We start from the raw sequence: 16,565 nt of genomic DNA, 5'->3' as shown, positions 1-16,565 counted from the left end.
AAAGATGTATGGGCTTCGATAAAGAATATATGAGATTCTCGACGGAAAGATGTATGGGCTTCGGCCCATAACTCTTTGATATTAGTATAGAACCATAACAAAAGAAAAAAAAAAAACCTTAAACAAGTAAACACTAAACCCAATTGATTCTTTACTAAATTTAGTAATCAATGGTTATTGTGAAATGAAATTTAACTTTTCTTTCATATGAAAAAAAAAATTGAAACCATCCATGGATGGCCTAGTTTTATTTAGATAACTAAATATCTATGTTTTGAAATAGTAATCTATTACATGACACAAGAACGAAGATTAACTAAATCGAGAAAGAAAAAAAAGTGTAGATTTGGTAGACGCTGAATATATAAAAAAACTAAAGTGATAAAACAAATTGTCTTTTTAAAAAAGTATGGAATTTTCAAATTTCCCATTCTTTCGGTATATGATGAGAACCTTCACATGGATTTTATTTTTAACAACAAAAATCAATGTTGAAAAGTGTATGTACCTATGAAACAAAATCAGGGTCTTAACTAGTTTTTTGTTTTGGTTTTGGTTTTAATCTTTTCTAGTTGCTTTGCCTTATTTATAAGCGCAGATGAGGAAGAGAAAGGCGAAGGCACATCAGCTGCATGGGACGTTGCTGAAGCTGTGGCGCTCTCATTGTGTGATATCTTCAATCTCTGTTAATAGCTTTGTAATGGTGGTAACAATCCAAAAATACCCAATTACAATCTTATAAGTACCAATCATCATCCATCCTATGGTTTTTCTTTTTTAAACAAAATCCGATATAAAATTAATAAAAATCTATTGTATTAACACTAAAGGTCTATTTACGAAAATTTATAGTTACAATGATATGAAATGATAGAAAAAATGAAAGATTATAAAATTGTATTGACCGAAAAAAGAAGTTTAATATATATATATATATATAGGGATACTCATTAGAAAATCTATATGCTTAGTGAAAAATGACTCCTTCCCATAATATTAAAAACAGATAAACGAAATTGTTAACTAAATTTATTCAACAATAATAAACTTTTAACAATGACAGGTCACACTTTAAATGGAAATATGCATTGATAGACTTTCTCGGTTGAAGTTGTAACTCTAGATTTATTTTTGTAGAATTTAAAGATGTATTTTGTTCCTTTTGTTGTGAGCTATGAAATTAATACCTTATAATTGTAGGTTTTAGGAAGCGGTTGATGTATAGCATGTGCAGAGTAAGCTCGAAATGGCTGAGACGAAAAAAAGTGTCGCCACAATGATTTACTTTTTACTACTATACTTTTGATCATTGGGACCTAATGGATGAATGTTGTGTGTTGTGGACGAGTTTATGACACATAACAATATTGTAGACAAATTGTCTAATTTGAGTAGAGATACTAAAATTTATCTCCATATAATTGTATACTGTATATGTATAACAAATAATTCAATTCATTGGCCTAAGATGTTTTATTGTATCTTTGTAGAATTTTACACTTTAGAGAAAAATCATTGCAATAACTCGATGAAAAAAAATGTTTATCTTATCCTAGTTACAACTAACTATCTATCTATCTCTTTGTGGTAGGAGATTTGCATCTGATCGAACGATTCATATGGTGCCACGTAACTATGGTCCCACTTCTATTACGAGATCTACTAAGACATCAGCACGTGTCGGTGTCGTTTGATCCACGAGGTCGGTGACGCTTAGAGCTAGTTGACCGGTACAGTCGGTTATTACCGGTTATACTATATGTATGTTTTTTGGTCAAAGATTTGGAGCTATTTTATAGTTAATAAATCAAGAGTTTTTTTTTTCCACAACTAGGTCTTAATTTGTGATTGTTTTTTTCTTCCATTTTTCCAAAATTCTCTTATCAATTTCAGGTTAGTATTTTTGTTACTGTCCCTAGCTTTTGACTATTGTACTACTGTATACCCTTTTTTTTTGGCTTGAGAAATTAGATTTTGTTATGTTTGCGTAAAATATTTGTGAACTCAAAAATAAAATCTCTTTTTTTTTCATTGCCGATATTTTTTCTTCCATGAATGCTGCTGTAAAGTATTAATTTCCCTCTCTACTGAGTTTCTTCCAAATTTCTGATTTTTGGGATTTGTGCAACTCCCAAGTCGATTTCAGTTTCTGGGTTTTGATTTGAGTTCGCCGATTGGATTTGAAGTTTTAGTCTTTGTTGGTAAGTTCTATCCTTTTTGAGATGTTGAATTTGCTCTTCTGATAATTAGGGCTTCTGATTATTAGCCTACCAATCTTTGATTTGGTTTTCATTTCCTTCAGCTAAATATTTGTAATTCTTGGATCCTGAATGATTAACCATCTTAGTTTGATTGGTGAAAGTATACCATAGCTGCTTAGGATCCGTTTGGCTTTGTTATTTGCTCAGATTCTGAAAGGAAGGGTTTAAAGTTTCAAGCTTTTCATTCCGCTGAATCAGTCCTTGTATTTGGACGGCTTGATCTGTTATCTGCTCTCGTGGGTGGGGCATGAACAGAACGGTGGTCTCGGGAGCTGTTGAATCGAGTTTCTCATTGACTGATGCTGTTGGCACGGAAGCTCTAAATATGCAGAGGAGCAGTGGCATCAATAATAATATGCGTATCCCAACATCACCGATGTCTTTCTCCTCGAATAGCGTTAACATACCGGGTTCATTGGTTCTTGATGGCTCTGCTGCTTCAATGCAACACTTACCTCAGCAGCAGCAGCAGCAACTACTACAACAGCAAACAGGACAAGGTTCTGTTCCAATGAGGGAGAACAATTATTCCCATGTGGATAAGAAACCCAGATTAGAAGTGAAGCAAGAAGATATGTTGCAGCAGCAGATTTTACAGCAGTTGATCCAGCGTCAGGACCCCACGGGGAGGAATCCGCAGATGCAAGCTTTGCTTCAGCAGCAGAGACTGAGGCAACATCAGCAGATGCTTCAATCCATGTCACCCTCTCAGAGACTCCAACTTCAGCAACAGCAGCAGCTGAGACAGCAGTTACAGCAACAAGGAACCCAACAGATTCCTCCTAATGTACGTCCTTATGAAGTTGGCGTCTGTGCTCGGAAATTGATGATGTACTTGTATCATCTGCAGCAACGGCCTGCTGTAAGCTAATCCTAACCTATGGACTTCCAGTTATTTCATCACATCTATGCACCCATCGCTGATACCTCTTTTCTAGGAAAATTGCATTACCTATTGGAGGAAATTTGTGGCAGAATACTTTTCACCTCGTGCAAAGCAGAGATTGTGCTTGTCACAGTACGAAAGTGCTGGGCACCATGCGCTTGGCATGTTCCCACAGGCAGCTCCGGTCAGTTTATTTTTAGCTCTGGGTGTTTTGATTTTTTATGATATCAGTGTTCTGCATCCCTGTATCTTTAGCCATACACACGGTTTCTCCACCTGTACTATTTATGAATTTCACTTCATTGATTTCTCAATTGATAAGTCCATCATCTTCTCATTGTGTTTGCAGGATATGTGGCAGTGTGATCTTTGCGGCACCAAGTCTGGAAAGGGATTTGGTAAGTTAGTTGCAAATTTCATTCTTGTGTGTACTTATATATCTGTGCCTTCACTTGAGCACAATGAAGCAACTTACACATGCTAATTGGTCTCTTTTTATTGTTTATAACTATTAAGTCAAAATAGTAGCTAACTGTCACTTCTCGTGTTAATCCGCAGAGGCAACGTTTGATGTGCTTGCCAGACTAATTGAAATCAAATTTGCAAGTGGTATTATTGATGAGCTGTTATATCTGGATCACCCTCGAGAAAACAGATTTCCCAATGGACTGATGATGTTAGAATATAGAAAAGCAGTTCAGGAAACTGTACACGAGCAGTTTCGTGTTGTCCGTGAGGGCCATCTTCGCATCATATTTTCTCAAGATTTGAAGGTATCTAGAACAATTCTCTGGTTCCAAATTGTGTAAAGCGATGAAAAAATCAGGCACCAGTATGCTAATGCTTAGTTAATCTTGACTTTGCTTCTATCTAGATACTTTCTTGGGAGTTTTGCGCTCGGCGTCATGAAGAGCTTCTTCTTCGCAGACTTATTGCTCCACAGGTATTCTAATGGCACGACCCTTGCGTTTATTAATTGGAACTTAAGACTTTACATAAAATGTTTGTGGTCAACTGTATGACTTTGTTTCCTTAAACCCTTGTTATGAAATTGAGGATAGCTAATACCCGGTTTCTGTGTAGCTTATCTTCTGGTTTCCTATGAATAGAGCACAAAGTCTGTTATTTTACTTCAGAACAGATGTTTACAGATGCTGCAACGGTGCTAAGAAGTGTACTAAAATCTTATTTATTGGTCATGCAGGTGAACCAATTGCTTCAGGTTGCACAGAAATGCCAGAGCACGATCTCAGAGAGTGGGTCAGAGGGGGTTTCTCAGCAGGATTTACAGTCAAATAGTAACATGTAAGTTAATGCACATTATTCTTTTATTGTCGATACTCTGGCATTTGTTTCTAGTGCTTTTTATCATTGCTGGGTGCCATTTTGTGTATCAGGGTCTTGGGAGCAGGACGGCAACTGGCAAAGTTCATGGAACTACAGTCGCTGAATGATCTTGGCTATCCAAAAAGATATATCAGGACTCTGCAGGTATTCCTTTGCTCCTTTCCTTACTGTTACTGTTGTATATGAAGTCGTAAGAAGTCCTAATATTGAGGCATGCGAGTGACAGATATCTGAAGTTGTCAAGAGCATGAAGGATCTGATGAATTTCACTGGCGAGCAAAAAATCGGTCCTATTGGTAAGTATACAATTTCCATCCACAATATTCTTCTTGAATGAGATCCAAAACCAGGTTTCCCCTCTGGTGCACCTTTTACTTGAAATATGTACTGGTCGTTGTAACTCTCCTGGTGAAAATGTTCTGACTGAATCTGAATGTTATGATACCTGCTTATGTCATTTATGTAGAGGGGTTGAAACGGCTTTTGGAACAGACGGTGACAGTGAAGCTACAGAAACAGAAAATGCAAGAGATGGAGCAGTTTGGGAATAATGGAGCTATAAATGGGCCAGTTCAAGCTCAAATGGTGTTAACTTCAGGAACGATGAATGGCTCAACGGGCAATAACACCAATAATCACCATCAAATTGTTGGTCGTGGAGCTATGAGTGGGCCAGCTGAAGGTCAAATGGTGATATCTTCAGGAACGGTGAGCGGCGCAACTGCCAACAACAACTCCAATAATCACAATCAAATTGTTGGTCGTGGAGCTATGAATGGCTCTGCTCAAGCCGCAGCAGCTCTGACCAACTACCAAAGCATGCTTATGAGGCAAAATGCTATGAATAACCCAAACTCAAATACGGGTAAACAAGAGGGGTTCTCGAGTCAGAACCCAACCCCAAACTCAAACCAGAGTCCATCTTCTTCATCCCAGCAGAGGCATAACTTAGTTACAGGTGGATTTCCCAACTCTCCTCAAATGCAACAGCAGCAGCGCACCATGAATGGCCCTACCAACATACTTCCGCAGAATCATCCTCATCAGTTACAATCACCACATTCACATGGTAACACTCCGGAGCAGCAGATGCTTCATCAGCTGTTGCAGGAGATGTCTGAAAATGGAGGGAGTGTGCAACAGCAACAAGCCTTTTCGGGTCAAAGTGGTAGCAACAGTAACGCAGAGAGAAACACAACTGCCTCTACTTCCAACATCTCAGGAGGAGGCCGAGCTCCAAGTCGAAACAACAGTTTTAAAGCAGCCTCGAACAACAACCTTCATTTTTCAGAAGATATATCGATCACAGACCATGATTTCTCAGAAGATGGCTTCTTCAACAACAATGATATCTATGGTGGCTTGTAATATTCCCACAGAACGCAGGCATTGTTACTTTGACTTAACACAGTGAAAGAGAATTTAGGGCTTATTTTTCTCATTTAGGTTGGTCTTTGTATAGAAACCAAAGAGATATGAGGCCGGCCAATGAAGGAATTTGTGATTTGTTGTAACTTATCTATAGGAACTTTTAAGCATCTTCATTTCCCCTTTTAGAGATAGTAAGATTAAATCTTAGATAACTTCTGCAGACACTTTCAAGTAATCTTATTTAGTTTTATGCTTTTACTTTGATAACAGTTTGTTTATATAAAGGCTTCTTGAGTCACTCCTTTTACGGTTTGCACATAGTAATAATACTATGGTCTCGATTTAGCTTTGAAACCAAATGATTTAGCAGATACTGGATTAAAAGACTTGTACCAAAAAATTTGCGAATAACCAAAGTAAAACTCTTTGGTTTTGTTGATTTGACGTTATGGATATCAAAATATAAGGAATCTCTTTTGAACACACAATGGTAAGTAGATATGCAAATATAGAACTCAGATTAAGATGTTTACTGGCATATATCAGAGGGTTCATTTTTTTGTTAAAGATAAGAAAACAAAACATACAAGTAAGATGCTTAAGGAAAAATGTAAACAAATATTACTATTTGAAATCCGTTAAAGGATGAGCAACTTAAGATGCTTTTCTATTAACAGATCGTTATCAAAGTAAAAGCAAAAACAAAGAATATGATTACTTCATAGTGTGTTAGCAGAAATCATAATCTAAGATTTCACCCCACTATCACTAAAAGGGCAGAGAAACAAAAAACAAAAACAAAAATCTAGTGTCTATGGGTCGGTAGACCGTAGGTTACAGCAAATCACAAACTCCTTTGGTCTCTCATATCACTGAGGTTTCTATACAAAGATGAAAGACCAAACCAACCTAAATGAGAACAATAAGCCTACACTCTCTTTCACTGTGTTAGTCAAAGTACCAATGCATCTGTTGTTTGGATATTACAAGCCACCATAGATATCACTGTTGTTGAAGAAGCCATCTTCTGAGAAATCATGGTCCGTAACCGATATATCTTCTGAAAAAGGAAGGTTGTTGTTTGAAGATGCTTTAAAACTATTGATGCGGCTTGGAACTCGGCCTCCTCCTGAGATATTGGAAGTAGAGGCAGTTGTGTTTCTCTCGGTGTTATTATTGCTACCACTTTGACCCGGAAAGGCCTGTTGCTGTTCCACACTCGCTCCATTTTCAGTCATCTCCTGCAACAGCTGATGAAGCATCTGCTGCTCCTGAGTGTTACCATGTGAATGTGGCGATTGCAACTGATGAGGATGATTCTGCGGAAGCATGTTGGGAGTGCCATTCAGGATGTGCTGCTGCTGTTGCATTTGAGGAGAGCTGGGAAATCCACTTGTAGCTAAGTTCTCCCTCTGCTGCGATGAAGAAGATGGACTCTGGTTTGAGTTCAGCGTTGGGTTCTGACTCGAGAACCCCTCTTGGTTGCCCGTATTTGAGTTTTGGTTATTCATAGCATTTTGCCTTATAAGCATGCTTTGGTAGTTGGTCAGAGCTGCTGTGGCTTGAGGTGACCCATTCATAGCTCCACGACCAACAATTTGATGGTGATTATTGGAGTTGTTGTTGGCAGTTGAACCGCTCATCGTTCCTGAAGATAAAGTCATTTGAGCTTGAGCTGGCCCACTCATTGCTCCACTATTCCCAAACTGCTCCATCTCTTGCATTTTCTGTCTCTGAAGCTTCACTGTCGCCGTCTGTTCCAGAAGCTGTTTTAACCCCTCTGCATAAGGGACATAAGTAGGCTTCAAAAGGTTAATCATATCAAATACAAAGCCTTTAAATCGGAGAGTTACAGAAATCCTACACCAGAGGGGCAACCTCGTTTTGGGTCTCATTCAAGAAGAATGTTGTAGATGGGAATTCTAGACTTACCGAGAGGGCCGACTTTGTGCTCGCCAGTGAAATTCATCAGATCCTTCATGCTCTTGACTACTTCAGATATCTGTCACTCGCAACGAGTTACTCTATCATGACTTCCAAAGGCTACAGATACAAAAGTAACAACAAGGAAAGGAGCTAATGAGTACCTGTAGAGTTCTGATATATCTTTTTGGATAGCCAAGATCATTGAGCGACTGTAATTCCATGAACTTTGCCAGCTGCCTCCCTGCTCCCAAGACCCTGACACATAAATTAGCACCGGAAATGATATAGAGCACTAGAGACAAAAGCCAGAACATATACAAATAAAAGAATAGTTGGCATCCACCAAATTGGATGTACAAAGGTAAATTTAGTGTTAGGGATTAACTTACATGTTACTGTTTGACTGTATATCCTGCTGAGAAACTCCCTGTGAACCACTCTCAGAAATCGTGCTCTGGCATTTCTGAGCAACCTGAAGCAACTGGTTCACCTGCATAACCAATAATAAGTTTTCAATACACTTCCCAAAACCATTGCAGCATATGTCTGTTCTGAAGTAGATTTACAAACTATTTGCTCTAATTCATACAGACTGTTTAGGGAAATAGTCACAAACGGTTTCATAAATTCTGAGATATCCTCATTTCATAAGGGTTTAAGGAAACAGATTTATACAGTTGACCACAAACGGTTTTTGTAAAATCTTATGCTCCTAATAGTTAACGCAAGGGCTACGCAATTAGAATAGGACCTGCGGAGCAATAAGCCTGCGAAGAAGAAGCTCTTCATGACGCCGAGCACAAAACTCCCAAGACAGTATCTAGAAAGAAACACAGTCAAGATTAGGTAAGCATTAGCACACTGGTGATTGCTAGATATTTTCGGTAAATAGGCAGGGCAAAAGAAAATTGGAAGAAAGTCACACATTTTTAACCAGGGAATTTTTCTAGATACCTTCAGATCTGGAGAGAATATGATACGAAGATGGCCCTCACGAACAACACGAAACTGCTCGTGTACAGTTTCCTGAACTGCTTTTCTATATTCTAGCATCATCAGTCCATTGGGAAATCTGTTTTCTCGTGGGTGGTCAAGATATAAGAGCTCATCAATGATGCCACTTGCAAATTTTATTTCAATAAGTCTGGCTAGCACATCAAAAGTAGCCTCTGCGGAACGAAAAGATGACACTTTAGCTACTATTTTGACGGAAGACTTTTTAATACGATTATCAAAGTTTTAAACAATAAAGAGAGAGCAATTAGCATGTGTAAGCTGCTTCATTGTGCTCAAGTAAAGGCACAGAAATACAAGTAAAAACAAGAAATTTGCAACTATCTTACCAAATCCCTTTCCAGACTTAGTGCCGCAAAGATCACACTGCCACATATCCTATAAACAGAATGAGAAGATGATGAACTTATTCATTAAAAAATCAGTGAAGTGAAATTCATAAATAGTACAGGTGGAGTAAAGATGTGTATAGCTAAAGATATGCTGATGCAGAACACAGATATCATAACAGACCAAAACACACAGAGCAAAGACGATACTGACCGGAGCTGCCTGTGGAAACATGCCAAGGGCATGGTGCCCAACACTTTCGTACTGTGACAAGCACAACCTCTGCTTTGCACGAGGTGAGAAGTATTCTGCCACAAATTTCCTCCAATAAGTAATGCAATTTTCCTACAGAAAAGGTATCAGTGATGGGAGAACTTGAATAGATGTGATAAAATAACTAGAAGTCCATAGGTTAGTATTAGCTTACAGCAGGCCGTTGCTGCAGATGATACAAGTACATCATCAATTTCCGAGCACAGACGCCAACTTCATAAGGACGTACATTAGGAGAAATCTGTTGGGTTCCTTGTTGCTGTAACTGCTGTCTCAGCTGCTGCTGTTTCTGAAGTTGGAGTCTCTGAGAGGGTGACATGGATTGAAGCATCTGCTGATGTTGCCTCACTCTCTGCTGCTGAAGCAAAGCTTGCATCTGCGGATTTCTTCCCGTGGGGTCCTGGCGCTGGATCAACTGCTGTAAAATCTGCTGCTGCAACAAGTCTTCTTGCTTCACTTCTAATCTCAGTTTCTTATCTACATGGGAATAACTGTTTTCCCTCATTGGAACTGAACCTTGTCCTGCTTGCTGTTCTAGTAGTTGCCGCTGCTGCTGCTGAGGTAAGTGTTGCATTGAAGGAGATCCATCAAGAACCATTGATCCAGGCAGGTTAATGCCATTCGAAGAGAAAGACATTGGCGAAGTCGGGATATGCAGATTATTGATGCCACTGCTCCTCTGCATATATACAGCTTCGGAACCAAGAGCATCAGTCAATGAGAAACTCGATTCGATAGCTCCAGGAGAGCATACAGAGATCAAGACGTCCAATACAAGGACGGATTCAGAGGAATGAAAAGCTTGACTCTTTAAAGCGTCCTCTCAGAATCTCTGACCCAAATAACAAAGCCAAACGGATTCTAGCTATGATTAATCATTCAGGATCCAAGTATTACGAAGATTTAGCTGAAGGAAATGAAAACCAAATCAGAAGACGAAAAGGCGAATTTTTCATAACACTCGAAAGCCCTATACTATCAGACGAGCATATCTCAAAGGGTAAAACTTACCAACAAAAGACTAAAACTTCAAATCCAATGGGCAACTCAAATCAAAACCCAGAAAGTTTCAACCAAGTAGACTCTCTCGACTTGCACGAATCCCAACGATCAGAAAATTGGAGAAACCCAGTAGACAAAGAGATCATTAAACTCTACAGCAGCATTTTACTTGGTAACAAATATACTAAAGCAGACGACCAATGTAGGCAGAACTATAAGTCTATTTGTAGCCAATATTTATATTTGAGTCAAAGGTTAGGGACTAGTTCGAACGTTGACAAGAGGCGTTTAGAGTAGTTTTTAGACCCAATTAAGTCAATAGAACCGTTCTTGCCTTCCATAATTTCGGCGTACCATTTAAGTTACTTAACGATGCGTTCGATTTTGTCACTCTCAAGGTGTTTCGATGCAAGATGTTTTGAGGTTCGCATCTTATTGTCACGGGAAAGCATTACATGATTGGGGTTCAAACTGAGAGGTGATAAAAAAAAACGGAAATGTAGTAACTTGACATAAGTTTTTCAATCCGACAATAAAAGTGATCCGAGTTCGAATCTATCAAAAACCAAACGACAAAAACTAATCACGACGACATAGCGTTGTTGACTACAAACAGTTACAACATCCTACTTTGATAGAGATTGTGGATCCACTCTTATCACTCGTCAGCTGGTGGCGAACGAGGAGACCGGCTGCAACAACAAGAGAAATGGTTTACGATTCATGTCATCAATAATATATAAACAAGTATCGACCTATTTCAGAATCTAACCTCTTCTGCATTGGGCTCTCTGCACCATCATACCCACCATCACTGTCTCTTCTTCCTATTGACCCAGGGCTTTCAACTTGGCCATTCTCGGGGCTAGACCTCGATCTCTCTCTCCTTTCAATGGGACTTTCAACTTCACCAACCCCATTTCTCGGACTCTCCTTCTTGAACGGGCTGTGATTAGGGCTCATCCTCTCTCTCTTGTTGTTGGGACTGCGGCTGTACTTAGTAGGGCTTGCGACTCTCTCCCTCCTGCGAGGGCTATCATTGCCTCTGCGGTCACGACCATACTCGGGACTGCCACGTCTTGATTTCTTGTAAGGACTTGGGCTACGTCTTCGACCATAGTCAGGACTGGTCCTTTCCTTTCTGTAGGCAGCAACAGGACTAGCTCCTCGGCCATAATCAGGGCTTCCTCTTTCTCTTTTGTAAGGACTAGGTGATCGCCTTCTCCTTTCAGGTGACCTATCACGGCGTCTTTCAGGACTGTGTCCATTTCCTCTAGCATCATCATCCTTCACAGCATACTCCACCGAGATCACCTTATCCATCAGCTTACTGAATGAAAACACAGATGAAACGTGAGTCTAAGAAAGGAAAGTGATTAGATACTAAAATGGACAGAACAAACCTGTTATTTGAAGCATCCAATGCTCTGGTGGCATCCTCTTGTGCCTCGTACTGGATAAATGCAAAATTCCTCCTGATCCTAACGTTTACGATCTTTCCATACGGCTCAAAGTGTTTCTCTAGATCCCGGGTCCTAGTATTATCCGCATCAAAGTTAATCACAAAGAGAGTCTTGGAAGGTCTCATGCTGGATGAGGATCTCCTTGAACCACCACCAGATCTTTTATCACCTCCACGTTCACTCTATATACACAGAACCATTTATGTTATCAGTATTTCAAACCTCATAACTAAGTCTGGAAAGAAATAAATCCTGGGGTAAGTATCCTACCTTTGTCCATTCAACACGAAGTCTGCGTCCCTTACGCCCAAATTCAAAGCGGTCAAGTGCTCGGATGGCATCTTCCGCATCCCTTTCATCTTCCATGTATACAAAAGCAAACCCTGGAGAAAAAAGAAAAAGCCAAAAGCAAAGATCTGAGTACATTAACAGTGAGGAAGTGGACCAGATTAAGAACCTTCAACATACACGAACACTGTCCTCCCTCCTTCAACGCCTAACTTAACTCCTAGAACATATTAAATTTTGAACATTCCTAGAACCTTAAAAAAACTCCAAATGACCAGTGAAGCAGTTACAGACCTTGCATTATGGAATTAATATGTCAAGGAACAACTGAAAATGTGGAAGTCAGACGGGGATATGAATGAAAATAGAGAGCCTTCTCCATTGCAGAGGCATGTCCAAGTGTGCAAAGTGATGAGGAATGAAATGCAATTAAGATGGCAGTGCTAATGCGGATGGAAAGTGACTGATTTTGAGGGATAAGAGATGGATTTCCCTATGGTCCATTCATGGCCAGGTGTGAGTATAGGCGTCCCAAGATTATCAAACACATCCTGCGTCAAAGAAAATGCGGTTTTACACTAATTTTTTTTCTAAAAATCTTATTCCTCTGAAGTACTTTCCAAAGTTCAAGCAGGCTGCATCAGGTGGCCAGGTGAATGTGGTCAATGTTTAGTACTCCTTCCAAAGGGAGATAGTCCACCAGAGCCTTCTCGTGGATGGAATGAAGACGAGAGTGGATTTCATGAAATGCATTTGAATTTCGCTTTTTCATTGTACTTAGTGGATAACAATACTGCTTATTATAATTCATTCAGGTTAACCACAAAGACAGAGTAGTAAGAGGCAGAAGAAAGAAAGAAAGAAAAAAAAGGCTCACCAGCTTTCATATCAACCCTCTCAACCTTGCCGTATTTCCTGAATAGTCGTTCCAGGTCACCTTCGCGCGCATCATACTCAAAGTTCCCACAGAAGACTGGCTTCATGCTTCCTGTATAGACAACCACAATAGTAAAAAAGATTCATGAGACTTCCTTAAATGATAATTTAAACACGAATATCACAACTAATTTGTCACCAAGATGAAAACTTTTAACACTAAAAACTAGAGCCCTCACACTAAATCGAATTGTTTTGCAGTAAATTAGGACTTGAAACTCATCTATTCGAGCTCCAAATCAGTTAAATCTAGGAACTGAACTAGACAGTATTAGAATCAAAAGTACAATGCAACAGATCTAATCTAACTACAGTTAGATCTGAATATCATTCACAAGATAGAGAAAACGAGAACAATCCACGAAAGCATGAATCTTTCATACCAGAAAAACAAAGAAGGCTCTGATGAGATTCAACTTATAAAAAACGAGATGGACCAATTCTCTTGTTCTACTTTTCACCAACCAAAAAAAAAAGAAGGAAGAAGGAGATGAGAACCACGACGATATAGAGAGTGAATAAACTGCATCAATTTACCTGTAGAATGATTTTGGCAGGCGTAGTCGCGTGGAAGCCCTAGAAGAAGAAGAAGCTCGCGTCGAGAGATAGGTGAAACTGAAAACAGAGTTAGGTACGATTTAGATAAAGAAGGCAAGAGAGATCATTTGGATTTTTATTTTATTTTCTTTTCTTTTTAGTTTCAAAGATATTTTTTTCAGAACACATTTTGACTTTCTTATTTTGTCTGAAGGACGAGAAGTCGAGAACGTCTACTTTTTAGGAGTATTGGGCCTATATGTTAAACAAATTATAAGAAGCCCAACAAGTAAACAAAATTGAAGCTGCTTTCTAAAAAAACAAAACAATAACAGATTATGAAGACAAACAAATATTAGATTTTTTAATTTTGATTAGAATATACTGATTAATAGAACTAGAACATGTATCACATAACATCTACACAATGAATAATGCATACAAGTTTTTAAAAAGTCTTGCAACTTAACACTCTCAAGATCCCACATGTCAAGTTTTGGATTCGATGAAACATATGAGTTTGTTAGTAAGTTTAATAATTGTTGTTATAAAGAAATGTGTATATTTATATATTACAATTAATTAAATAAATTGTTTTCCTCTTCATTGGATTGCTTCACTTATGTTAAGAGTTTAGTAGTTGCTTTCAAGGCCGAATGATATGTGGCCACGAACATATCATCACACGTGGAATGAGAACGAGTTTCGACTTTTCAAATATGCCATAAAGCCTCAATTATCTTCTTATCTCGCTTGAATATGCAACAAAAAGCTATTAAGATATTCATAAAATAGAGGCGTCTCAAATCTACCAACAAAAAGCTACAAAAGATCCAGTCCAATCCACTGAAGAATCCCAAAACAGAGTAGAAACCCAAACAACCCGATTCAGCAAATAATTCAAAAACGAACGTCCGTACGATTTTCCAAAAACAGAAAGATGGGTTCCACAAGATAATGCGTGGGGACGTCAAAATCCTCTAAACCCGTGGTTCGGCCGCGGAAACACTGTCCCTACCTTCCCCACCAGCCTTCACTGGCCCCATACGTCACTCTCAAGCTTTACTTTCTATTTTCCACTAAAGCCAATTTTGTTGTTTTCTTCACCTTACCACTCTTTTTTTCCCTCTTTGTTGTGTCTTCTTTTCTCCTAAATGTCAATAACGTGAGAGCGAGAGGTAACGAGAGAGATATTTTTGTCAGCGAATATATTTCATGCATATCTTATTGTGAAGATTTTTTATACCTTTTTTTTGTCAATACAATATAGCTATTATTGAGATTGAGATATTTTGTGGGAATTATTGGGATTCAAGATAACTTGCTATTTTGTATTGGTCTAATCCTTCGCTTAGTCCTGTCCTGGTCCATTTACATGTTTTTGGTTATAGTTTGTTTAAACTGAATAATTTTGTTCATCATATGCATTTATGACTCATTTTTAACCGTCCATCGAAATTGATAATTATCCATTACCAAATCTGATTAATTTTTTTAAAAAATCAAGCTTTTCTATATTGTAGTATTATTTTTGGTTAAATATTAGGACATCTACTTCCAATACAAATACTACATGAGTATTTAAAATATCATTTCACAGAGATATTTATGTCTATTATGTTATAGACGGGTGACAATTAATGACAATTTGTTTATTCATAGGAATTTAAAAACGATTGTAACAACAGCAGCCAGCCAACCACACAGGCACACACTCGATAGAATTTAAAGAACTCATAAAGGTTAACGAGTGAAGAGTCAAAAGTCTCTTTACAAGGGTCAAAGGACACACGTCAGACAGCGAGTGGAACATCGTGGGATTGCTTCGCTATGTACTATACACGTGTCATTCACAGAGACAAAAACTCCGTGTGCTCCCCACATATCCGTTATCTCTCCTCCGGCCAATATAAACACCAATTCTCACTCTCACTTTTTATACTAACTACACACTTGAAAAAGAATCTACCTGAAAAGAAAAAAAAGAGAGAGAGATATAAATAGCTTTACCAAGACAGATATACTATCTTTTATTAATCCAAAAAGACTGAGAACTCTAGTAACTACGTACTACTTAAACCTTATCCAGTTTCTTGAAACAGAGTACTCTGATCAATGAACTCATTTTCAGCTTTTTCTGAAATGTTTGGCTCCGATTACGAGCCTCAAGGCGGAGATTATTGTCCGACGTTGGCCACGAGTTGTCCGAAGAAACCGGCGGGCCGTAAGAAGTTTCGTGAGACTCGTCACCCAATTTACAGAGGAGTTCGTCAAAGAAACTCCGGTAAGTGGGTTTCTGAAGTGAGAGAGCCAAACAAGAAAACCAGGATTTGGCTCGGGACTTTCCAAACCGCTGAGATGGCAGCTCGTGCTCACGACGTCGCTGCATTAGCCCTCCGTGGCCGATCAGCATGTCTCAACTTCGCTGACTCGGCTTGGCGGCTACGAATCCCGGAGTCAACATGCGCCAAGGATATCCAAAAAGCGGCTGCTGAAGCGGCGTTGGCTTTTCAAGATGAGACGTGTGATACGACGACCACGAATCATGGCCTGGACATGGAGGAGACGATGGTGGAAGCTATTTATACACCGGAACAGAGCGAAGGTGCGTTTTATATGGATGAGGAGACAATGTTTGGGATGCCGACTTTGTTGGATAATATGGCTGAAGGCATGCTTTTACCGCCGCCGTCTGTTCAATGGAATCATAATTATGACGGCGAAGGAGATGGTGACGTGTCGCTTTGGAGTTACTAATATTCGATAGTCGTTTCCATTTTTGTACTATAGTTTGAAAATATTCTAGTTCCTTTTTTTAGAATGGTTCCTTCATTTTATTTTATTTTATTGTTGTAGAAACGAGTGGAAAATAATTCAATACAAAACAAATCGTTTTCTACTTCTTTGCTTCACATAAGTTAAAAGTCAAAT

At 38.8% G+C, this 16,565-nt stretch overlaps 5 protein-coding genes and 1 long non-coding RNA gene across 16 annotated transcripts; 3 read left to right on the top strand and 3 right to left on the bottom strand.

Moving 5' to 3' along the window:
• Window positions 1-1,840: 1,840 nt before the first annotated feature.
• On the top strand, window positions 1,841-6,155 carry SLK1 (SEUSS-like 1). Of its 2 annotated transcripts, NM_118684.9 has the most exons (10): window positions 1,841-2,201; window positions 2,409-3,123; window positions 3,200-3,331; window positions 3,497-3,545; window positions 3,706-3,920; window positions 4,022-4,090; window positions 4,352-4,452; window positions 4,545-4,638; window positions 4,721-4,790; window positions 4,961-6,155. In NM_118684.9, exons 2-10 carry the CDS (start codon window positions 2,509-2,511, stop codon window positions 5,860-5,862), a joined length of 2,247 nt encoding a protein of 748 aa, NP_194282.2. In that variant the 5' UTR covers window positions 1,841-2,201; window positions 2,409-2,508; the 3' UTR covers window positions 5,863-6,155. The 2 variants fall into 2 exon arrangements, with proteins under 2 accessions (NP_194282.2, NP_001320064.1); NM_001341749.1 differs by having other exon boundaries at window positions 1,841-3,123.
• Window positions 6,156-6,508: 353 nt separating this feature from the next.
• SLK3 (SEUSS-like 3) lies at window positions 6,509-10,093 on the bottom strand (the record flags this gene model as incomplete). Its single annotated transcript, NM_148375.6, has 9 exons — window positions 6,509-7,645; window positions 7,798-7,867; window positions 7,953-8,046; window positions 8,181-8,281; window positions 8,543-8,611; window positions 8,746-8,960; window positions 9,135-9,183; window positions 9,349-9,480; window positions 9,563-10,093. The coding sequence occupies 9 exons, from the start codon at window positions 10,091-10,093 to the stop codon at window positions 6,849-6,851; spliced, it is 2,058 nt and encodes a 685-aa protein (NP_680741.5). The 3' UTR covers window positions 6,509-6,848.
• A 24-nt stretch (window positions 10,094-10,117) lies between these two features.
• AT4G07405 lies at window positions 10,118-10,731 on the bottom strand. Of its 3 annotated transcripts, none has more exons than NR_142141.1 (2): window positions 10,420-10,731; window positions 10,118-10,315 (listed from the first exon to the last, which is right to left on the bottom strand). It is a non-coding gene; the product is annotated as an other RNA (long non-coding RNA). The 3 variants fall into 3 exon arrangements; NR_142139.1 differs by having other exon boundaries at window positions 10,118-10,240; NR_142140.1 differs by having other exon boundaries at window positions 10,118-10,731.
• Window positions 10,118-10,869, top strand: AT4G25510 (uncharacterized protein; the record flags this gene model as incomplete). The annotated part of the gene is made up of 2 exons (NM_118683.2): window positions 10,118-10,664; window positions 10,809-10,869. Exons 1-2 carry the CDS (start codon window positions 10,276-10,278, stop codon window positions 10,867-10,869), a joined length of 450 nt encoding a protein of 149 aa, NP_194281.1. The 5' UTR covers window positions 10,118-10,275.
• RS40 (arginine/serine-rich splicing factor 35) lies at window positions 10,828-13,814 on the bottom strand (the record flags this gene model as incomplete). Of its 8 annotated transcripts, none has more annotated exons than NM_001203908.1 (7): window positions 13,635-13,714; window positions 13,481-13,547; window positions 13,039-13,149; window positions 12,144-12,256; window positions 11,814-12,055; window positions 11,183-11,740; window positions 10,828-11,102 (listed from the first exon to the last, which is right to left on the bottom strand). In NM_001203908.1, the coding sequence occupies exons 3-7, from the start codon at window positions 13,142-13,144 to the stop codon at window positions 11,069-11,071; spliced, it is 1,053 nt and encodes a 350-aa protein (NP_001190837.1). In that variant the 5' UTR covers window positions 13,145-13,149; window positions 13,481-13,547; window positions 13,635-13,714. The 8 variants fall into 8 exon arrangements, with proteins under 8 accessions (NP_001190837.1, NP_001078447.1, NP_194280.1 ...); NM_001084978.3 differs by lacking the exon at window positions 13,481-13,547 and adding an exon at window positions 12,456-12,712 and having other exon boundaries at window positions 10,872-11,102; window positions 13,635-13,814; NM_118682.4 differs by lacking the exon at window positions 13,481-13,547 and having other exon boundaries at window positions 10,872-11,102; window positions 13,635-13,814.
• Window positions 13,815-15,315: 1,501 nt separating this feature from the next.
• CBF1 (C-repeat/DRE binding factor 1) lies at window positions 15,316-16,532 on the top strand. The gene has a single exon (NM_118681.4). It carries the CDS (start codon window positions 15,750-15,752, stop codon window positions 16,389-16,391), a length of 642 nt encoding a protein of 213 aa, NP_567721.1. The 5' UTR covers window positions 15,316-15,749; the 3' UTR covers window positions 16,392-16,532.
• The last annotated feature ends 33 nt before the right edge of the window (window positions 16,533-16,565 follow it).

This window comes from Arabidopsis thaliana, chromosome 4 (assembly GCF_000001735.4).
Source record: "Arabidopsis thaliana chromosome 4, partial sequence".
NCBI lineage: Eukaryota > Viridiplantae > Streptophyta > Magnoliopsida > Brassicales > Brassicaceae > Arabidopsis > Arabidopsis thaliana.
This window is presented reverse-complemented; position numbering and strand designations above follow the sequence as displayed.